Source organism: Gopherus flavomarginatus, chromosome 22 (genome assembly GCF_025201925.1).
Source record: "Gopherus flavomarginatus isolate rGopFla2 chromosome 22, rGopFla2.mat.asm, whole genome shotgun sequence".
NCBI lineage: Eukaryota > Metazoa > Chordata > Testudines > Testudinidae > Gopherus > Gopherus flavomarginatus.
In genome coordinates, this window is record NC_066638.1 from 18,780,017 (window position 1) to 18,804,304 (window position 24,288).

The 24,288-nt window shown below is 47.1% G+C and overlaps 1 protein-coding gene across 11 annotated transcripts in view; it reads right to left on the reverse strand.

Moving 5' to 3' along the window:
- Positions 1-2,733: 2,733 nt before the first annotated feature.
- Positions 2,734-24,288, reverse strand: part of PTAFR (platelet activating factor receptor) — a 566,600-nt gene continuing 545,045 nt past the window's right edge. Inside the window, exons 1-5 of one of the 11 annotated variants that reach the window (XM_050932355.1) lie at positions 21,983-22,108; positions 19,820-20,294; positions 14,317-14,492; positions 10,778-10,908; positions 2,734-9,883 (exon numbers count right to left, since the gene is read on the reverse strand). In XM_050932355.1, the coding sequence (XP_050788312.1) occupies positions 7,830-8,939 (1,110 nt within the window). In that variant the 5' untranslated portion in view covers positions 8,940-9,883; positions 10,778-10,908; positions 14,317-14,492; positions 19,820-20,294; positions 21,983-22,108 and the 3' untranslated portion in view covers positions 2,734-7,829. The other 10 variants (XM_050932354.1, XM_050932356.1, XM_050932352.1 and 7 more) reach the window with 10 other exon arrangements.

The window sequence follows — 24,288 nt, forward strand, 5'->3', positions numbered from 1 at the left end:
GGTTCCAGTGTGGGGTAGTAGGATTAGCAGTTTGTGGTCGGAGGAGGTTTTATTTCTGTAGTGAAGCAGGTTCTATCAGGGTATTTGAGTGGCTCATTCCATGATACAATCTACTTCTCTGGTGGAGTGTCCTTGTTTGATGAAGATGGATTTAAGTGTGTGTTAAGGTGTATATCCCAGACTTTTTCCTGTAGTGTCTGAGTGCCTGGTGTAGATAACAGATTTCTTGGTGTGTTTTGGTTGGTTACTGGATCTGTCAGGTAGGTGTGGCAATCCGTGGGTTTTGTTTATATAGTAGTCTGTAGGGTTCCATTGTTCAAGCTAGTCCTGCTGTCCAGGAAATTGACACTAATGTGAGAGAGTTCAATGGATGAGTGGTAGTTATTGAAGTTGTGGCGGATATCTATAAAGGTCCTCTGTCCAGAGGATGAAAATATAATCGATGTATATCATTGGCTTTGTGGTGCATTTGTCCAGAAATTCTTCTTCTTCAAGGTGGCCCACAAAGAGGTTGGCATATTGGTTTGAGTAGCATGTTTGTTCTTGAATGTAAAATTGTTATGGGTGAGGGTGAAATGGAAGAGTTTGGCAATGTGTTTGGGGAGGATATCTGAATATTGTTCATTATCTTGTAAATATTGGAGGCAGGCAATGATGCCATCATTGTGAGGGATGTTGGTGTATACGTAGGCAAGGATAATGTTCTGAGGGAGGTTGTTAATGTTGCAGAGTTTCTGGAGGAAGTGAGTAGTCTCCTGGAGGAAGATGGCTCTTTGTGTGGTGAGTGTTTTGAGGATGCTTTCTATGAGTACTGATATTCCTTCAGTAAGAGTGCCATGGCCAGATCTGATGGGTCTGCCTGGGTTCCCTTGTTCATGTATTTTGGAAGCAAAAAGACCCCCGGGGTAGGTTCATGGGAGATGAGGTTGTAGAGTTTCTCTTGGAGTTATTTGGAGAAGGATTGGATACTATCCTTACATTCCTTGGTAAATTGTGATATGGCGTCTTCTTTGAATTCTGTAAAGTAGGAGTTGTTAGTTGACTTTGGTAAAATAGTCATCACGGTTGAGGACTACAATGGAACCCTCTTTGTCGATTGATTGAATCACTCTTTGCTGGTAAGATTTCGCAGACTGTATTGCTGTCCTTTCAGTGGTGAAGAGATTGTGCTGATGTGATGTTAAGGATTTCACAGTCAGTTTTTTCCTGAGACAATCGATGTAATTATTAAGAGTGTAGTTTCATCCATTGTAGGGTGTCTAGTCAGATAATTCTTTTTTCTTATGACTGTATGTGAGGACGTGGTAATTGTGTGTGGCATTATCACTGTTGTGCAATAATTCTTTGAGGCGGAGTTAGTGGAAGAATTCTTCTAATTCTCCACATTAGTATGGTATCAGGTATGATGCTGTATGGAATATGTGGGTCACTTTGTAAGAGTGTTGATACCAATATTGGTAAAATTGCAAGGAATCTGACCAGATATGCTATGTAAGGTATAGGTATCTGAAAATGTTAAGATTTACAAAGTATGATAATCTTGTTTATATGTTTGTATCACGTTTGTATTATCAATTATAGATCAGTAGGGTATATCTGTATTTCCAAACTTGTGCTGTGTTTCTGGCTGACACCCTCTGACAAAATGTCCTCAGCATGAAGCCTGCTTGATGGCCCATTAAGGGACATCAACTGTACAATAAACCGACTGAAAGGGCCAGGGACTACACTTTATGACTTAGCAAGGCATGCAAGAGCGTGCCTACGGAGAGAACCCAAAGGCCTTTCAATGCCATGTGCTATGAGTTTGTGTTTGGAACAAAGGAAGTACCAGACACATGGCAAAAGGACTGTAAAGGGCAGCTGCATCATCTCCATTTTGTTTTCATTCCTGCTTCTTACCTCTGGAGGAACTTTGTTACAATCTGAAGCTCTGAACAAAGGACTGAATGACTCATCCAAGCTGTGGATGTACTCCAGAGGGACTTTCAAGCCAGCAAACTCACCAATGCTGCTAAGAACCTGATACATGGACTCTGAATCTACGTATGTGACTGCTTTACCATTTAACAACTCTCTTCTTGTTCCTTCTTTTTTCTTTATAATAAACCTTTCATTTTAGATGCTAAAGGATTGGCTGGCAGTGTGGTATTTTGGGTAAGATCCAACCTAATACTTACCTGGCAATGTGGGCCCTTTGGAGTCAGATGACACTTTGTATAGTGAGCAGAGCTTTAAAATAACTTGTCACAGTACTGGATCTAGATGCAGACTGGGAGCCAGAGAACTGGAATGCAATAAGGGGGCTGTATGATCCTCTTTTTCTTTTTTCTTTTTTTCTTCTTGATAACCAGTGTGAGGATCAGAAGCATACTTATGACATTTCCCAAGGTACAAGCTGGACTGTTGGACATCTCTGTCCCCTCAACTCTCCAACTGGGATGCCTTTTACAGGCTTCACTGTGAGAACAACCACTCCTAGTCTATATACACACAGCCTCCAGCATGCAAAATCACTCCCAGCTGAATTATGAGTGCTTTTAGCCAGCCACTCCTGAATTATATTGCAGTGACACCAGCAAATTCACAGTCCCAGACTTGTCCTGCCCAGTTCTCACCTTCTGTGTAGTACAAGCTCATAGAAAGACCGTCATTTCATTATAGAAAATGGTATGCACAAACCCTGTTATCTTAAATGGAGGTTCCAGACACTTCAGTCCAAACACACACTGGTTTAGATAAAAAAATAAAATGTTTATTAATTACAGAAAGGTAGATTTTAAGTGATTACAAGTAATGAGGCATGAAAGTCAGAATTGGTTACAAAGAAATAAAAGGTAAAAAATATCTAATTTAACAAGCTAGTGAACTTAAAGCAAAAAGGTTTTTCTCACCACATCATCCCAGCAGTCTGGCTGGATTTTGTCCAAGTGGTGAGTCCTGATACTACATGTAACATAACACAGGTGTTCCACATTTTGGTCATTAGTCACACCTTTTGAATGATTGTGTCACCCACTGGCAGGTTTGAAGGTTGAGAGGTATACTTAGTAAACCAGCGTTTGCTTTACTAGTATTTTTTACTAACATTTATGGCCATCCGTGTAATTATGGATTGCTTACCCAAAAACTGAGTTGAAAGAATGTGAAGCAAAATCAAGCACTCAGAAATTAGGAAATGCCAGAATTGCTGTTGCCCTTGCAACCCTAATTCACCTGCCCAATGCATATCCATGTGATGCAGTCTTTAATTACATAATCACATTTTATTTTTCTCCAGGACCCCTGCCTCATTCTGTGCTGAGACTGGATAATGCTCAGGGAATGGTTTCTTATTCAGTCTTTTTCCTTAACTTCATTGTTCAGTGTGTGGTTGTTGGCCGTGTTTACTGCACTCCACTCAAACCTTGCACTGAACACAGAATGGGCTCTTTTATAGATATCTCATGGTAGTGAGTTCCACAAGCTAATTGTGCACTGTGAAAACAAATATTTCCTTTGATCAGTTTTAAATGTGCTCTTGTTCTTGATCACTGATATTGTGGGCGGAGTGGGGGGGAACAAGCAACTAGTTACTGATTGCTAATTTTGGGTTTTTCCCCTAAGCAGCTTGCAGTATCCTAACATAAGAAGAAGTGTGGTCCCATTCCTGTCATTAACTTCCTGTGGGTAAATCCCTCTGTAAAACAAGAATAATAATACTTCCTAATACATTAATGTTTGGAAAATGCTGACTATCACAGTTACTGACCTTGGGGTCATAGGGTCACCTTTAACAGAATTTGAAAACCAGAGTTTTGGTTCAGGTTAATCTTTAAAACTCTTTGCCAATAATAAGGAGGGGAACTTGACTTGTCCCTGATGTTAAGTCTCAACCTGTTCCCTGGCAATGGCCAGTAATACAGCAGTTTGGACACAATGGAGTGGATCATGTGAACAAAGATGTGTGGATGAACATACTCTTTAATTCCATCTTCCATATCCTTGCAAGCAGCCCAAAGGGTAAATGAAAGATAAACTTTGCCAATCTGGCACAGTTTTTTGGCTACATGTAGAATTCCTTGGCACTGGAAAACCAGCACCTCCCTAGCTAAATCCAACTGAAGAAAGGACAAGCACATCCAAACCAAAATTTCTCTAGTAAAAGCCTGTCACTCAGCTGAGAAATGAAAAACAGGTTGAATAAGTGTGAAAGTTGTTTATTGAGAATTAGTTACTTGTTAAGTAATTATAACGTTCAGTGCAATACAAGACACAACTAAAAAGGGAGTCCTGGTCCCTAGTACTTTATAATCTGGCCCTCAAATTGATACTCTTAACACTGAATCGTACATTACCTCTCATATAATCCCATTAGTTTCAGTAGGACTACTCAGTATAAATAGGGGTATTGCAGTTGGCCCTGAGAGAGTATTTATGCTCCTGGAATACAGCTACCATCAATCCTCTCAGCAGGCAAGGTGGTGATTTGGTCCCGACTTCACCTACCAGAAATCACAATGTAAAACTTAATCTGAAAAAAAAATTGAAACCCTCTTCACAATACTGATTCTTCATATGACTGTTAAACAGTCACTTTATGGAGTGAATTCTACCCCAATATCTATTCATTGTTATAGAAATATTCCTCCGGAGTTTTTTCACCTTCTGTTGCAGCATGGGCATGGGTCACTTGCTGGTTTAAATTAGAATAAATGGTGGATTTTCTGTCTTTAAATCATTGTTTAAAGACTTCAGTAATTCAGCCAGAGGTTAGGGATCTATTGCAGGAGTGTTGGGTGAGGTTCTGTGGCCTGCAATTGTGCAGGAGGTCAGACTAGATGATCCTGATTGTCCATTCTGGCCTTTATGTCTAGTCCTCATCCCCTAATTCTGTTCATCATTACAGACATCATTCTTATAGCCCCATTTACACTATCTTAAAAATGTGTGACTTGTTTCATCAAAACATCCAGCTTGGCTTGATTTAAGAATTTCTACCTTTTTGGTCTGGGTGAGAACATCACTTTTTTTCTACCCATTTCTTTTCACATCCCCTTCACACCCCTGCCCCCTTTATTTGTGAATATAGAAAAAATATCAGAGGATTGAGCTCAAGTGGGCAGAGTTTTACATTTATTTAAGACTCTTCTGGAGGATCCATTTTGCTAAGACAGACCAGGACATCCTTGTCCTGCATGCAGTTTAGTTTCCCGTTAGTATAATCCCGTTCCTCCTCTAAAATTGAAATGGTCATCTCAGAAGCAGAAGTGAAAAATTGCAGCAAAATTTTTAAACAGATATATTTTAAATGATTTGGTTAAGTTTAAAAAAAATCCAACTGGAGTGCATTATCTGTCCTGCGCAAATATCTTTGTCTTTCCCTTTAATAAAAAATGCAAACATCTAGTAGCCAAGCACTTATTGCCATAGCAGCTAAGCACAGTGGAGCAAAACATACTTGTACAAAGTTATCCACAATGTGTACCATAAACTAGTCTCTATTGCAAGATTTCCAGGAACACACAGTACAAAATCAACACACTTAACAAACCCTGCAGCAAACACTACCCCCTTTCATTGTTCTCTGAAAGTTGCAAAACTCAAGTAGTGGAGGCCCGCCAATGGGAGAGTTCTCCAAAACCAGAAAATTCTACCACCATGCCTGGGGAGTGCCACCACATCCTCCAATAACTGCCACAGTTGTGCCTAAATGTGAGGTGGTGACTCCAGCAAGTAAGCCCACTAAGAGTTTTTAAGATCATTGACATTACCTTGGATTGCATTCCAAATGAACAGGGGTCCAGGGCAAAGGTTTGAGCATGAGCGTTAGGCACTCAGAATGGTTTGCTCTAATAGCCAAGTGGATGCCATACCTGCACTAGAAGAAGCTCCTATGTCGTCTTCATGGGCAGCCCTAAGCAGAGATCATTGCAGTAGTCTAGCCTAGAGGAGGCAAAGGCACATGCAGTTCTGATCAGGTTCTTATCCATGTCCTGCACTGTAGCATCTGTATGCATGGGTGACCACTGTGAGGTCCATAGTAGAAAGGAAAAGTCTAAACTTTTTGCCCACTCACAAATATCAAAGTTTCAGTGGTCCACCAGTGATGACTGGGGATCGAAGAGCTGGGAATCCTCTCAGTGAAATATGGGCATAATATAATACCATTGTTGGTCAGATGATTGGAGAGGTTTGGAGTTTGCCACACAAACACTCCTAGCAGTTATCTGGCTGGTATCACCAGGCTGCTGCTGACTGGTATAAATAACCTTTTCCAGTGTCAATGTGGCAGATGAGTTTTTCCCATCACCATCTGGGAAATTTTTCTAGAAAAGTTGAGGAACCAAAACCTCATGTATAAGCCAACCAAGTTCCCCACTCTGTTCTACTTCCTATGCTTGATGGAAGTTTAGTATTGAGCAACTCAGGGTTAGACAAGGAGCCTTGAGTGTCTTCTGATCTGTAACCAAGCCTGGCACCCTCAGGATAGCCAGCTTTCTATGTGCCCAAATTGTCTGCTGCCAGCACTGTTTGGAGCAGGATCAAGGGTGGCTCTAGGAATTTTGTCGCCCCAAGTACGGCAGGCAGGCTGCCTTCCGCGGCTTGCCTGCGGATGGTCTGCTGGTCCCGCGGCTTCGGCGGACCTCCCACAGGCATGCCTGTGGGAGGTCCGCCGAAGCCGCGGCATCAGCAGACCCTCTGCAGGCGCACCTGCTGGAGGTCAGCCGAAGCCACGGGACCAGCGGACCCTCCGCAGGCAAACCGAGGAGGCAGCTTGCCTGCCGCCCTCGAGGCGCCGGCAGAGCACCCCCCACAGCTTGCCACCCCAAGCATGGATTTGGCGTGCTGGGGCCTGGAGCCGCCCCTGAGCAGGATCCATTTCATCCTGGACTGAATGCCTGAGCTTAAAACCCTTAACATTTTTGCACTGGACTTACCACCACGGCAGCAGTTGAGTAGTTTGGAGGGTACCCTGGGGTGTGGCCACAAGCTGTTAGTTTATTAATGATAAAATACCAGAAAACAGTCTTCAAATAAGCAACCAGCTACATTACTTTGTTTCCAGCAGCACAAGCTTAGGGACAATAGCCACTCCCCCTTTATAATCTCATCTATAATAAATAAAAGCTATGATGATGAAGCATTAAAACCCTATTTATTTGCCATCTTAACTCCTATGCTGGCAATCATCCTCTGTCACTTGGAGGTTTTCAGTTGATATTCGGTCTCTCTGAAAGATATGTGCTAGCTCAACCAGAAGTTATTGGGCTGGGTCCACGAATAAGGTGACATTCTCTAGCCGGTGACATGCAGGAGGTCAGATTAGATAATGGTCCCTGGTGGCCTTAAAATCTGCACATACGGATCCCAGGGATTGGGGGAGCTAAGGCTGAGGTTTCCAGCACACCACCACTACCCATCGACTTTCACAGACCCCCCTTCTCCCCAGCCTGGTTACTTGGATCAGATTGCATAGACTCTCTGTCATTCATAAGGGTGAGCTCTCTTCATGGCAATTCCCTTGCTTTCCAATGTTAAAGTGCTGACAGATCACACAAGGAGATAGGAGGAGGGGGAAAGACACAAAGTCAATGGCATTTTTCTTCACAGAAAAGAAAACAAGCTGAGCTGTGATTAGTGTCCCATGAAGCATCAGTATGTGTCAGAAGGTGCCTCTTTGCAGTCCCTGCTGGGTCCCTATTCCTCTGGTTGCATTTGTGGATACGGGGATTGAATGCTCATATTTCCTCTTCCTGATGGAAATACTGAGATCTGGCCCACTGATGTGTCCCTCTCCGGCCTGGCTTAGTGAGAGGAAGCTGATGACACAAGTAGCCGAGCCTTGCTCAGTAGGAGACAGGGCTATATTCATTTCTCATGGGGTTGGTGGGGAGGTCATTGATGGGCACTGTGCCCTCAATCGCTGTTTCAGTGGTTTGCCTGGAACACTTGCGACTCCCTTTCATGCTTTTAAGATTCTCTGAAAGGTGCTTCCTGAACTTCTTGGTGAGGAAGCAGTAGATGACAGGGTCCAGCATGCAGTTGGTGCTCAGGAGGCATAGAGTCACCTGATGGGCGTCATTGATCTGCTGGCGCAATGGACAGTTTTCTTTCTGCCACAGCTCTAGGACCGTCAGGGTCCAGGGGAGGTCAATGAGATGGTGAGGTACAAAGCATACGATGAATACAGTGAGGACAGTGCATACCATCCTGAATGCCCTCTGCTTGACACGGGTGCTCTTCTGCAGCTGCACTGACTTGGTCAGCAGTGTCCTGATAATGAACAAGTTACACACCAGTATAAACAGGAAAATGAAGACAAAGATAATGAATATGACAATGTGGATGGCGAGGATGGGCACAGTGTTGTCGGTGGTGCTATAGCGCTCGAAACACCGCTTCATGGTGCCATGGTGAGTCTCCTCCTCATTAGTTCCATCGCCAATGAGGTAGTACAAAGCACTGCTCACTATCACCATCCAGATAGCTGCAGAGAGGAAGATACCCCTTCTCCGGGTGGGGAACTGAGCAGCTGTGATGGGCTTGGTTACTGCCTGGAATCGGTTGTATGTAATGACTGTCAAAAAGGCGATGGAGCAGTAGGTGTTAACAAAGAACAAGTAGCCAGCCACGTTACACAGGAATGTAGGCATAATCCAGTTTCCTTGGTGGTGATAGTAAACGATCCACAGGGGCAGTGTGATTAGGAACAGCAGGTCAGCCACTATCAGGTTCACCATGAAGATCTTGATTTCATTTAGTTTCCTCCAAGCATAAACCCGGCAGAAAATCCACAGCACATAGCAATTGGCAATGAAGCCCAGAATGAAGATGAAGCTGTACAAGATGGTGAAAAGCGGGTATCTGAACTCAGAGTCCACCCCACATGAGGTATTAGCGGACAGGGTGGTGACACTCAGGGGTGAAAGAGTGCTAATTCCCCCCTTCGAGGACATTGTGTCACTGACCCGATTCTTCCAAAGCAGAAAATTTTCTGTCCTCTTCTTTTCTTCTTATTCTAAGAATACAAAACATATGATAACAGCATGTAGGGCCACTGCCAAGCCCCAGGGCCACCTATCTGTTCTTAGCTCATATCCTCTCTGACTGCAGGAGTTCTCCAGCATTCCTCTGTGCACACTCACCCCTCTGATCTCTTCTCTGTCTCTTCAACCTCAGACACCCACCCTGCTGTCTGCCACACCCACTCCACTCCTTCCTCCTCTCAGTATTACTCCAGTTTCATACCCACCTACATACTATGCCCACTTGCTCTGTGGTCCAATACTTATTACTGGAAATCAGATGTGTATCCTAATGTCTCCTTCTTGGACACTGGTCATATCACAGGACATTAGGCACCACATAAGCCATGTTCTTTAAAATACAGAATGGCTGGTCACCCTATGAGCTCATATCTGCCTACCCCACCTGCCCCTCCAATCTCAGCCTCTTTCCAAGAGCTGTGTGGTGGGGAAGTTGCTCTTTAATTGCTGCTGGCCCATTTGACTTGCACTGAACATAAGAACATAAGAATGGCCCTACCAAGTCAGACCAAAGGTACATCTAGCCCAGTATCCTGTCTTCTGACAGTGGCCAGTGACAGGTGTGCCAGAGGGAATGAACAGAACAGGTAATCATCAAGTGATCCATCCCCTCTCGCTCATTCCCAGCTTCTGGCAAACAGAGGCTAGGAACATCATCCCTGCCCATCCTGGCTAATAGCCCTCGATGGACTTATCCTCCATGAATTTATCTAGTTCTTTTTTGAACGCTGTTATGGTCTTGGCCTTCACAACATCCTCTGGCAAAGAGTTCCACAGGTTGATTGTGCATCACTGTCCCTTCTCTCATAGGTTACTTCCTCTCTTTTCTCATTTACTGTTGACCAAGCAACAACCTATTGCCACATAAACACAGAGAAATCAGAATCATTATTTAATCACATATAGTCTATGGGACAGTAGGCCCAGTGAGCTCCGTTAGCTCCACCTCTAAGAGCTCACCCATTTCTTTGAGGGAGGGATGTGTTTGTATAGGGACATATACTGAGTTTCTTGTAACATGACTATACTGTATTAATATATCCCCCATGCTGTGAGCTATGATGCCTGCTGAAGCAACCAATGCATAATCAAAGCCCCTGATGGTGGTGCCCAGCCCTCTCCCCGCACCCTCTCCAGGGTGCAGTGTGGTATACATGCCCCATGAAATAGATCCATTCCATTGCAGGTTTTACTGATAAGCAGCCCGTGGCAGTGGGTGTATTCAAAGCCTCTCTACAGCAGTGCTCGGAGTCTGGGCACAGTTGCACTCTGGAAAGGCCCTGTGGAGTCTCTGCTGATTTATCAATGGAAGGAGAACATACAGGAAACTAATCTGTCCCTAACGCCTCACCAGGAGCCGAGCGGAAAACACAAAGAAACGCCCCTGTTTTCCTCACAATGTCACCTTGCCCGTAGAGCACCTCTCAAGAGCAACTTGCCTGTCTCTGCTAGAAGAACCCTGGCCAGGGAGGGGGAGGGTCCCAAATGGGCAAGGGGTAATTCCTAGACATCCAAGTTGAGGAAGTTTGTAGGCTGGGAGATTGGGACCTGTTGAGGGAAACTGCAGAGAGAAGCTGTCTGGTGCCAGCTGTTCCTCAGTCAGGCTGCTCACTCAGCAGCAGCCCTGAAGCAACCCTTATACTGACTGCCACGAGAGAGCAGAGGGAAGATACTGCAGTGGCTGCAGCACCTGGCAGCACAGAGGGGAGTGTTCCTAAAAGAGAGCTAGAGGTTTGCTCCAAACTCACCTATTGCTTCCAGAGGAGTCCATCAGCCTTGACAGCCAGGACAGTGCTCCTGCCCTGGCATGTGCAGAGGGCTCTGGATTGAGGTGATGCTGTTCAGTGCTGGTTAACCTCTGAGCCTGGTCCTCCCCACCCTGTTCAGTAAAGGAGACTTTTTGTGGCTTTGTTCCAATCCAACCTGTCTGCTGCACCCAGAGATTCACTCATGAGGCTGCTGCACTGTATTTAGTAGCCTGGAGATGTCCAGGCAGAATCATCATGTGCTAATTTAAATCAGATCCAGGAATCATTCCAAGCAAGGCCACCTCCTGGCCTTCCTTCCCCAGTGCGGTTGGGGTAGGGGTCACTATTCAAGCAAGGGGCAAGAGGAATCATCTGGAATACACACTTTGGGGAAATACAATCAAATCTCTGTCTGCATCAACCAGGGGCTTTGAAGTTGCTTCTCTCTGTACATCCCTCCATCTAACCTAGGATTGGATTGTGGAGACTGAATTATCCTCTCTCCTGGAATGACCCCTCTAGGTCAGTGTGGGCATAAAGCTGCCCATGCTGTGACTGAGAGAGGGGACTTTAGGCTTTTGTCTGGCAAACCACCACCATCTTCCAATTAACAGTGAATGGAGGTTGATGCTGAATGTACAACAAACCTTTTGTATTCATTATACACAGCGCCAAGGAGGCCAGCATTATGCACTGTAGTAAGAATATATGGGAGAGTACAGCCTGCAAAGGAATTGTTACCAAGTTCCTAGAGGCTTCCCGCTCCAAGTGCATCACACTTGCTCTAACAGAAAGGATTTCTCTGCCTATTTAATGCAATAACCATGGTCCTGTCTCTTCACACATCCTGTAGGCCTAGTCCAGGGAATGAGCATTGCAGCCCAGTGAGTGCCGCACATTCAGGCCATCCTGGCTCACCGAGTGTGCATCCCAGCATAAATGGACAGATCCTCGGCTGCAACCAAGGCATTTAGTGCAGCTTAGGAAGTCAGGTTAAGAAAGTCACTTTAAGTTACCTTTCTGTTTCCCTTATCCAGGGGCCATCCTGGTCCCAGTTCCAACTCCAGCCTGAAGGCTGCTCTAACTTACAATATTGCCCAGCAGTCAGGGATCCATTGGGCAAGAAGGAACTCTGGGGATAGACCCTTTGCCAGGAGGGGTTTGTGCCATAGGAACTTTTGCACCAGCATGACAAGCGCACTGGAGGGTCTGCCCACATCAGGCTGTGTCCCAGACTGAACAGATATTTCTAGCTCATCACGTGCCTAGCTCCACTCAGTGTGATCTAGGCTTGGACTAGGCACCAGGCTGGGAGTGGAAACTGGGGTTCCATTCCCAGCTCTGCCCTGGACTCACTGTGTGACTCAGGAAAAATCACTGCATCTCTCCATGTCGCCATTAGTTTCCCCATCCGTAAAGCATGTTAAGTGCTACACATACTTATGTGTCCTGGGGAATTATGCCTCACATATTCAAGCCCCAGGAGTACCTGTCCTGATGGAACGTCTAACACTCCCATCCCAGCGATGGCAGGGCCAGTGGATCTCAGCCTGGCCCAGTGAAGAGGTGTCCCAGCACAATGTGCCCAGTGCATCCCAGCTACATACTCATCTCTCAGCACAACATGTGCTGCAGGTCCTGGTACAATGTGCTGAAAGTGACCCAGCTGATGTATACATGATCAACTAAGTCCCTCTGGCCTACTCAGCAGAGCTGAGAAGGGGTGATTTCACTCCAGAGGTCAGACTCTTCTCTGACTGCACTAATGGCTGAGGATGATGTTGGGGCACTATTCTGCTGAGGGCCCTGATGCTAGAATGAGATGTAAAATGAAGCACTAATTGCTTGTGATCATTAAAGATCCCCTGGCACTTTTCAATCTGGGTATGAATTCCAGTGTTGTGATGAAGTAGAGAAACTGCCAGTCAGAACAGCAGGGGTTAAGGAGAGTCTTTGGGCCCAGCTAGCCCCACCCTGGTATCCCTGCAGACAGTGCCAGGCCTGGAGAGGGGAGGGCTGACTGCAAAGAGGCAGGAGCTAGCTGCCTTGCTACCCATAGGCACCAACTCTGTGGGTGCTCCGCCCTGGAGCACCCACAGAAAAAAATGTGCAGCTGCTTATCACCCACTGACAGCCTGCTCCTTCCTTCCCCTCCCAGCGCCTCCCATCCACCGCAATCAGTTGTTCTGTGGAATGCAGGAGGCACTGGGGGGAGGGGGAGAAGTGGGGATGGGGTGCGCTTGGGGGAGGGGGCGGAACTAGGTGGGGAAGAGGCGGGCTTGGGGTAAGGGGTGCAATGGGGGCAGGGCCTGGGGCTGAGTGGAGGTTGGACAAAGGATAAAGACGTCGCCTGTGTCTCTACCTGAGGGGAAGGAGCTCTAGCCTATCAGCCAAGGCAGCCACCTGGGAGAGAGCACTGTCTTCCCAGCCAAGGGAGATTGTGAAGGGGACCTATGTACCCAGCACCCCAGGTAACTGACTGAGTGACCCCAGAGACATTGTGAGGCTTGCCCTCACCAACCTGAGGCTGCCCTGCCCAAAGGAGCTGTGCAAGACCCAAGAGAGATCAGCAAGCCTCTAAACAAACTGGACTGGAGGGGCCACACCCCAAACTGAACAGACTGGTAGGACATAGCCTAGGGCAGTGCATTTTGACTCCCTGCTTGGGGCTACCCCTCCCTCCATCCGTCCCCCCCATCCTCCAGTTCAGAGGTTGAAATGCACAGGGCTCTGGGCTGGGACCTGGAGGAGAGGGAGGGCCTGAGTCCCTCTGCCCCCACTGGCTTTAAAGACTGAGACTCCTCAACCAAGTAGGAGGCTGAGAGCTCTAACCAGCTCTCAAAGCCACCTGTTACAGATGTCTTGGCTAGATTCCAACCTGGGTAATTAGTTCTGTTTACCAAAAATTCCCCCAGCAGCTTTAGTGGGGGTCCATCATTCTCTCTGCTTCTTCCTGTAAACTCTTAAGTAATGCTGCTGCTAAGAGCTCAGGCCAGAGGTGACTGCATTTCAGCAACAGATGAAGTGATTCCTGTGGATGTAGCCTATAAAGTGCTCTGGGATCCACTGGGATGAAAGGTGCTCTGGCAGGCTTCCCTCACCCATTGGCTAACAATATGGGAAGGGTCATCACTTAGGCATTATTATGTTATACTCTAAAATCGAAAAGAGCATGGCCAAAACCAGGAACGAAGGCAATACCTCTGTCTCCAGGATAATGATATTTCATGTTCATTCAATGAGCTCCAGTCACTTGACAAACAAGGATGAGCGTCATTAGTTCCATTTTATACTAGGGGAACTGAGACACAGCAGGGAAGCCACTTGCCCAACATCAGGCAGCGAGCCAGTGGCAAAGCTAGGAACAGAGCCCTGGTCCCTTGATTCCCAGTCCACTGGGCCATGTCACCCCAATACATGATAGACAATAGCATGGCAGCTTGGTACAGCAATCTCACCCAGGTAAACCATTCTAAGAAATTCAGGCTAGAATGCAAATTCCATATGAATAGCACTAGTGAAAGCTAGTCCCTGCTTACCAGAGTCGAATGGATGCAGCGTGATCTTTCCAAAGCCAAACTTTGAAGAGCACTGGCGTATTCTGCTTGCTGGGTCTGCTTCCAGGTCCTATCCATCCCAGCCTGTGGCTGCAGCCTCCCCACACACACAGTTCTATTGATCAGAATTGCAGAACTGAAAGGATTGCAAAAGCTTCCTGCCAAGTCATTAGAGAAGAGGAAATGTCATGTGATAGCAGGGCGAAGGAAAAGAGAAATAAACTAAAACATGGGGGAAAAGCAAATTGACAGCAAAGACTGGGTGTCCCTGAAAAGCCATTAGCAGTAGCATTTCATCAAAGGAACTCTGCTTCTAATGGCTGTGTTCCTGAAAGAGATAAGGACAACACAATTCACCTCTGGAGGCCAAGTAGGAAACCGGTCCCTTGTCCGTGGTTAAGTCAGGAAGCAAACAGCACTTGAATGGCATCTTTCCCAGCAGCAGGGCTGGCCTGTGCACAGGGTGCTTTTTCTTTACAAGTCCAGGAAAATTAATTGCTACATAAAGTCTGGGATTTTTGATGCACAAAGGCCTCAGGAGCTGATTCTCCAGTAAAATAGTCAGCTCTGCATCTTTACACCAGTACTAAACAGACTTAAACCCGGGGAACCCAGCCACACTAGGACTTCTGTTTTGCAAGGGGATCCTCAGAAGTTGCTGAGGCATCCTAGCGGTTCCTATCCTACCCTCTACCAGGCACTGGTGTAGGGGTTAAGACTGGAGGAAAGAAGACATGGCCTGGGGTGTCCTAGTGCCTGACAATCCCTAGCTCTCAGAACAGCCCTGGGGCCATTGTAAGCCGGTACAACTTAAAGCAGCATTGGACCACTCTGTGTTACTCTTGGGAACTGACTTAGTGCTTGACAGCCCCAAGATCAGGGCATCAGAGATGATTTACATAACAGCCTAGGATCTGGGCCAGCGAATGCAAAGTTCTGGTTCCCATAGCCATTGCAACTGGACAGCAATCATAGACTCATAGGGTTAGAAGGGACCACAAAGGTCATCTAGTCAGTCTAACCCCCCTGACAAGATGCAGGATTTGTTGTGTCTAAGCCATCCAAGACTGTTGGCTCCAGCCTCCCTTTGAAAATCTCCAGTGAAAGAGCTTCCACAACCCCCCGAGGCATCTGTTCCATTGTCTTACTGCTCTTACAGTTAGGAAATTTATCCTGAGATTTAATCAGCTATGCTGTAGTTTGAACCCATTGCCTCTTGTCCTTCTCTCTGTGGCAAGAGAGAACAACTGTTCTCCATCTTTTTCAGGGCAGTCTTTCAAGTATTTGAAGACTGCTATCATGTTCACCTTCAATCTCCTCTTTTCCAAACTAAACATACCCAGTTCCTTCAGCCTTTGCTCATATTACTTGCATTCCATCCCTTTGATCATCTTTGTCACTTGCTTCTGGATCCTTTCCAGTTTCTCTACATCCTTTCTATACATTGGTGACCAAAACTGGACACCGTACTCCAGCTGAGGCCTACCCAGCACTGAGTAGAGTGGTACTATCACCTCCCATGACTTGCATGCTGTGCCTCTGTTAATGCAGCCTAAAATTGCTTTTGCTTTTTTTGCAACAGCATCATATTGCTGACTCATTTTGAGGTTGTGATCCACCACCACGCCCAGATCCTTCTCAGCAGTGCTGCTGCCAAGCCAGTTATCCCCCATTCTGTATGTGTGCATTTGGTTTTTCTTCCACTTTACATTTGTCTTTGTTGAATTTCATTTTCTCATCTACAGCCCAGTTCTCCAATTTATAAATTTTAGCTCTATCCTCTCAAATGTCAGCAACTTCCCGCCCCAGCTTTGTGTCATGTGCAAATTTGATCAGTATGTTCTCTATTCCCACATTCAGGTCATTAACAGTGACTTTTAACAATACTGGACCCAGAACAGATCCCTGTGGAACCCCCCTGAGACCTCCCTCCAATCTGACTTCATTCCATTAATAGTTACTCTTTGTTTGCGGTTGTTTAACCAATTATGTGTCCACTTAATGGTAATTCTGCCTGTAACAGAAAGAGAGCCTGAGATATAAGCTCTTGTATCAGAGGTCCAGTCTGTAGCCTGAACTAAAGTAGTGGTCAAGCCTTGCTAATATAAAGCAAAGTTAGTAAGAGACATGCTGTGAGCAGAGTCAGGCTCTGCCTGCATTCAGACTCACAGGATCTGGCAAGAACAGGGTTGGTATTACAAAAACACACATTCCTGAGAAATGCTGGGCACAGGACACTCACGCAAACACTTCCGGAAGGATCGTACCAGAACACCCCAATACCAAGTATGGTACAAACACATGCCCCAAGGATGATACAAAAATTCACTGACCCTGTGTTAGAGATAAGGTCAGGATGACAGTGTGATGGATAGATATGTTTTGATCAAACCAACAAGTACAAGGTAATGGGTGGTAACTAACTACATCAGAGGGGGGTAACTGACCATGTCAGAGGGGCAATACATAACTTGTTTGTATCAGAGTATAAAATGGAGTCTCAGACTGGAAGTGTCTTTGGCTGGCCAGGGGTCAGTGGAAAGTCCTGCCACTGACTGAGCTAGTCCATTGTGATGGGCATATATGTGTTAGTGATCCTGTAGAATCTACAGGATACTAGGACTGTGCTTTGTTAACAATAAACCTGGCCAGGTGCCTTGGCTACTAAACAAGTCTGTGGTTATTGGGCAGTTTGATCAGAACCTGCTGTACGGGCTATCTGGCCAGATCCAGTGCAGCACGCAGAGAGAACACATACACGTAGCCAACATCTGATGACACTGCATAAGCCCACATTTCTCCAGCTTACTTATCAGAATGTCAAGTGAAACTGTGTCAAAAGCTTTCCTGAAATCCAGGTATATTATGTCCACTGTGTTCCCTCTATCCTACAAAACAATTACCCTGTGAAAGGAGGAAAGCAAGCTGGTTTGGCATGATTGTTCTTGGTAAATCCATGCTGGCTGCTAGCAGTCACCTCCTTCATCCTCCTGGTACTTGCAAGTTCCCAGCAAACTCTCCGTGTTTTCTTCTCCTCTGTTCGCTGCTGTAATGCATACACACACTGTGGTGTTAAAGTCTCTCTAGAGGTGACTGGTGAACAGTGGGCCAACACATTGCTCAAGAGCTCACTGGGACTAAAGGTCACTATGGGTATGTCTACACAGCATTTTGAAGCAAGCCTCTCAGCTTGGGTCAACAGCCTTGGGCCTGGTCTACACACAAGTTTAGGTCGAATTTAGCAGCGTTAAATTGAAATAACCCTGCACCAGTCCACACAGAGAAGCCATTTACTTTGACATAAAAGGCTCTTAAAATCGATTTCTATACTCCTCCCCTATGAGGGGAGTAATGCTGAAATCAACATTGCCAGTTCGAATTAGGGTTAGTGTGGATGCAATTTGATGGTGTTGGCCTCCAGGAGCTATCCCACAGTGCACCATTGTGACTGCTCTGGACAGCAATCTGAACTCGGATGCACTGGCCAGGTAGGCAGGAAAAGCCCCGCAAACTTTTGAATTTCAAGTCCTGTTTGCCCAGCGTGGAGAGCTGATCAGCACAGGTGACCATGCAGAGCTTATCAGCACAGGTAACCATGCAGTCCGAGAATCGAAAAAGAGCTCCAGCATGGACTGTATGGGAGGTAGTGGATCTGATCACTGTATGGGGAGAGGATTCCGTGCTAGCAGAACTACATTCCAAAAGACAAAATGCCAAAACATTTGAAAAGATCTCCATGGGCATGATGGAGAGAGGCCAAAATAGGGACTCACTACAGTGCTGCGTGAAAGTTAAGTTGCTCAGACAAGCGTACCAGAAAGCAAAAGAAGCAAACGGATGGTCCAGTGCAGAGCTACAGTCATGCTGCTTCTACGCTGAGCTGCATGCAATTCTAGGGGGTGCCGCCACCACTACCCCACCTCTGACTGTGGATTCCGAGGAGGGGGTACTCTCAGCCATGCCTGAGGATTTTGCAGGTGGGGAAGATGAGGAGGAGGAGGAGGACGAGATTGTAGAGAGCACACAGCACACCGTTCTCCTCAACACCGAGGATCTTTTCCTCAGCCTGACTGAAATAGCCTAACCCTCCCAAGGCTGTATCCTGGACCATGAAGCTGGAGAAGGGACCTCTGGTGAGTGTACATCCAAATGCACATTCTACCACCATTCTGCACTTGCTCAGCATATAGTTGAAGAGCTCCTTACTACTGTCCACGCTGCCTGTGTATGGCTTCATGAGACATGGCATTAAGGGGTAGGCTGGGTCCCCAAGGATAACTATAGGCATTTCAACATCCCCAGTGGTTATTTTCTAGTCTGGGAAGTAAATCTCTTGCTGCAGCCGTTTAAACAGAGTAGTGTTCCTGAAGACACGAGCGTCATGAATGCTTCCCGGCCATCCCACGTTGATGTTGACGAAATGTCCCTTGTGATCCACCAGTGCTTGCAGCATCATTGAAAAGTACCTCTTGCGGTTTATGTACTGGCTGCCCTGGTGTTCCGGTGCCAAGATAGGGATATGGGTTCCATCTATCGCCCCACCACAGTTAGGGAATCCCACTGCAGCAAAGCCATCCACTATGACCTGCACATAGATTCATAGATTCATAGACTCTAGGACTGGAAGGGACCTCGAGAGGTCATCGAGTCCAGTCCCCTGCCCTCATGGCAGGACCAAATATTGTCTAGAACATCCCTAACAGACATTTATCTAACCTACTCTTAAATATCTCCAGAGATGGAGATTCCACAACTTCCCTAGGCAATTTATTCCAGTGTTTAACCACCCTGACAGTTAGGAACTTTTTCCTAATGTCCAACCTAAATCTCCCTTGCTGCAGTTTAAGCCCATTGCTTCTTGTTCTATCATTAGAGGCTAAGGTGAACAAGTTTTCTCCCTCCTCCTGATGACACCCTTTTAGATACCTGAAAACTGCTATCATGTCCCCTCTCAGTCTTCTCTTTTCCAAACTAAACAAACCCAATTCCTTCAGCCTTCCTTCATAGGTCATGTTCTCAAGACCTTTAATCATTCTTGTTGCTCTTCTCTGGACCCTCTCCAATTTCTCCACATCTTTCTTGAAATGTGGTGCCCAGAACTAGACACAATACTCCAGCTGAGGCCTGACCAGCGCAGAGTAAAGCGGAAGAATGACTTCTCGTGTCTTGTTTACAACACACCTGTTAATGCATCCCAGAATCACGTTTGCTTTTTTTGCAACAGTATAACACTGTTGACTCATATTAAGCTTGTGGTCTACTATGACCCCTAGATCTCTTTCTGCCATACTCCTTCCTAGACAGTCTCTTCCCATTCTGTATGTGTGAAACTGATTGTTCCTTCCTAAATGGAGCACTTTGCATTTATCTTTAAATGTCCCAGAGTCACAATCTTTGGTAGCAGCAGCTCAGTGATTGCTTTGGCTACTTGCATCACAGCAGCCCCCAAGTAGATTTGCCCATTCCAAATTGATTCCTGACTGACCGGCAGCTGTCTGACGTTGCAAGCTTCCACAGGGCTATCGCCACTCGTTTGTGAACTGTGAAGGCTTTTCTCATCTTGGTGTTCTGGTTCTTCAGGGCAGGGGAAAGCAAGTCACAAAGTTCCATGAAAGTGCCCTTACACATGCGAAACTTTTGCAGCCACTGGGAATCGTCCCACACCTGCAACACTATGTGGTCCCACCAGTCTGTGCTTGTTTCCCGGGCCCAGAATCAGCGTTCCACAGCTAGAACCTGCCCCCTTAACAGCATGATCTCCAAAGCGCCGCAGTTTGAGAGAATTCTGTGTCCATGTCCTCTTCACTCTCGTCGCAGCGCTGCCGTCACCTCCTCCTCGCCTAGTTTTCCAGGTTCTGGTTCAGCATAAACTGCACAATAATGGACGAGGTGTTTACAATGTTCTTGACTGCTGTGTTGAGCTGAGCGGGCTCCATACTTGCTGTGCTATGGCGTCTGCACTGAAAAAAGGGGCGAAACGATTGTCTGCCATTGCTCTGATAGAGGGAGGGGCGACTGATGACATGGCTTACAGGGAATTAAATTTCACAAGGGCAGAGGCTTTGCATCAATAAGAAACACAAACAACTGTCACACGGAATGGCCCCCTCAAGGATTGAACTCAAAAGCCTGGGTTTAGCAGGCTGTTGATTTCACAGAGGGAGGGAAGAGCAAATGAATACAAAACAAATCTGGTCTACTTCTTTTTTTGACCCACTCCATCTATCTTTTACATCTTAGGCTGGCAGCAGACAGTGCAGTATGACTGCTAGCCATTGTCATCTCCTGAGCGCTTAGCAGAAGATGCTGCATTAAGACTGCTAGCCATTGTCATCTCCTGGCTGCTCGCCAGAAGATGCTGCATTATGACTGCTAACCCTCAACATCTCCTAAGCACTCGGCAGAAAATGAGAAATACCTGGCTGAGTCACTCCCATCTCTGTAGGATGATGATGGCTTTCAGTCCTAATGCACCATCTGGTGCCAAAAGGCAACGAGCTGCTGCTGTGCAGCAATACAGTCCCACATCTGCCAGCACCCAGGAGACTTATGGTAACAGTCAGCTGTGCGGGCTCCACACTTGCCGTGATATGGTGTCTGCACAGATAACCCAGGAAAAAAGGCATGAAACGGTTGTCTGTCATTGCTTTCATGGAGGGAGGGAGAGGGGGGCCTGACGACATATATCCAGAACCACTTGCAACAATGTTTTTTGCCCCATCAGGCATTGGGATCTCAACCCAGAATTCCAATTGGCGGTGGAGACTGCGGGAACTATGGGATAGCTATAGGATAGCTACCCACAGTGCAACACTCCAGAAGTCAACGCTAGCCTCTGTACTATGGACATGCACCGCCGAATTAATGTGCTTAGTGTTGCCGCATGCACTCGACTTTATACAATCTATTCCCAAAAATCGAATTTTGTGCAATCGGAGTAATCCCATAGTGTAGACATACTCTTGAGCTTGCAAGACTCATGCTAGTACTCTAAAAATAGTGTCTAGACAGCACCCCACACACACACACACGATCCACAGTATTATTAAACTGGTTCCCCATCCTCTATTGAAGGCATTCCTCTGTTGGCACTGCCAACCTGTGTGTCAAGGGGGCACCCACCACCCCCACCGTCCCCCCCATTGTTGACACACTGAGCTTCGTACACAGCAGACGCTGCGGCAGTGGCTCAAGGCAGGCTTTGTGCTGTCACATAGAGGCTGCATCTTACTGGAGCCTACAGCCCACCTGCAGCCCCTAGCCACTCCTGGCTCACCACAAGCATTTTGACAGGAAGTACCAAGCAATAATAACAACAACAATAATACAAGTGTGTGTGCATGACAGAGTGTGTGTGTGTGCACGCACACGCACGTGTGTGTATGTATGTATGTGAGTGTGGGAGAGAGCCAGTACGTGTGAGAGAGACAGAGAGAGAGATTGTGTGTGTGTGACTGTGTGTTGCGGGGACTCTGTAACAGAGTGTATGTTGGGGAGTGTGAGACTGTGTGTGTGTGTGACAATCTGTATTATGAGGGGCAGAGTGTATGTGGGTGTGAGAGCCAGTGTGTGTGCGAAAGAGACTGTGTGTGTTAGGGAACTGTGAGACACAGTGAGCGCACTGTCACTTTAAGTCCCCCCCACTCACCGAGTGGCACAGGCAGGCAGGGTTCAGAGAGGGACTCCGCTCTGGGCAGCAGTGGGCAGGGGCTGCACCGCTCTGGGCTCCCCAGGGCTGGGTCGGAGGCTGGAGCCCTCAGCCGGCCAGCTGAGGACTGAGGGAGGGAGGGGGTGGAGTTGAGGAGAAGCCCTCCAGCCCAGTGTGTGGGAGGGGCCAGAGAAGAGAAGATTACAGATGAGGCCAGTGAGGGTGGTGCCCCAAATTTTTGGGTGCCCTACGCAACTATGTATGCCTAGGGACGGCTCTGCCCACCCCTCCTGCCACACTCCAAACCCCTCAGCTTCAACCAAGAGCCCGCACCCCCATCTGGAGTTCTCCCCCACTCCTGCACCCCAACATCCTGTCCCAGCCCAGAGCCCCATCCTGCAAACTAAACCCCTCATCCCTGGCCCCATCCCAGAGTTTGCACCTCCAGCCAGACCGTGCACCACCCTGCAACCCAACCCCCTGCCCCAGCCAGTAGCCCCCTCCTATATTCCAAACCCCTTGGCCCCAGCCTGGAGCCCCTTCCTCCACCCCAAACCCCTCATATCCAGCCCTACCCCACAGCTCACACCCCAGCCAGAGCCCTCACCCCCCTGCAACCCAACCCCCAGCCACGAGCCCCCTCCCGCATCCCTGGCCCCACCCCAGAGCCCACAACTCCAGCCAGTGCCCTTACCCTCTCCCACACCCCAACAGAGTGAAAATGAATGATGGTGGGGTAAAGTGAGCGAGTGAGGGAGGTGGGATGGAGTGAGGGGCCTCAGAGAAGGGGCAGGGACAGGGTAAGGGTGTTCAGCTTTCTGCAGTCAAAAAGTTGGCAACCCTAACGTCAGCTGCAGCTATGAGTTCTGCTGGAAACCAGGCCCCACTCTAGGGGTTTCACATCTGTGTGTCATTTCTGGAGTGCCCAAACTCCAAGGGTAGCTGGGGAATGCTGGCCATATTTTTCCCAGTAAGAGACTCAGTTTCTTGGACAAGCCCTTCCAGTGTGAGCCATTCACCTGCATGTATGCACTGGGTCCACAGCACAGACACCTGGAGGCCAGCTGCCTTCCCCTTGCTGTGTGTGGCCCAGGCACCCAGCTGCCAGACTGCCAGCATACCAGGAGCAGTGAGGAGCCCAGAAGAACTGTCCATGCGGCAGGTTGTGAGAGCAGCTCAGGTGCTTTCCAGCACTAGGGACCTGTTTAGTGTGTCTGCAAATCTGCACACAGATTGTTAATGAGCCAGTACATGTCAGGGTGGGAGGGAGCTGTGCACCACTGCCTGTCACTGGCATCAGGAGACTGGGAATGGCCCAAGCTGTGAGAGCCTGTCCCAGGCCCTTCCCCAAGCCCCTGACATACAGAGGTGTCTGACTGTCTCTAGCTGGCCACAGAGGAACAGAGATGGTGGCAGCAGCCTCACTGTGGCACTATTTGCCTTCTTGGGCTTGACTGAAAGAATCAGAGGTGTCATTCAGATCACACACCTCCAGGTGCAAATTCAGAGCTGCACCTTTGGGAGTTTCTGCAAGCAGCCCCGACTAGCTCCCCTGCCCATAACTCACTACAGACCCTTTCAAGCAAGAGAAGGGCTCACAGGATAGTAAATGTGACGCGAGGGCTATCAAACATGCATTGGCACAACCATCAAACTGAGAACATGACTGAAATGTGGGACGCCTGGCTTTTGTTATACATTGCCCCATAATTGACAGGTTATTTAACTACAGAACTTCTTCAGGGTGTTTTCTGACTGGGTCTTACATAAATTAAGCTGTCATGGGATAAAAGGGAAGGTCCTTTCATGGATTGAGAACTGGTTAAAAGACAGGGAACAAAGGGTAGGAATTAATGGTAAATTCTCAGAATGGAGAGGGGTGTTCCCCAGGGGTCAGTCCTAGGACCAATCCTATTCAATTTATTCATAAATGATCTGGAGAAAGGGGTAAACAGTGAGATTGCAAAGTTTGCAGATGATACTAAACTACTCAAGATAGTTAAGACCAAAGCAGATTGTGAAGAACTTCAAAAAGATCTCACAAAACTAAGTGATTGGGCAACAAAATGGCAAATGAAATTTAATGTGGATAAATGTAAAGTAATGCACATTGGAAAAAATAACCCTAAATGGGGGCTAATTTAGCTACAACGAGTCAGGAAAAAGAACTTGGCGTCATCGTGGATGGTTCTCTGAAGATGTCCACACAGTGCGCAGAGGCGGTCAAAACAGCAAACACGATGTTAGGAATCATTAAAAAGGGGATAGAGAATAAGACAGGGAAAATCTTATTGCCCTTATATAAA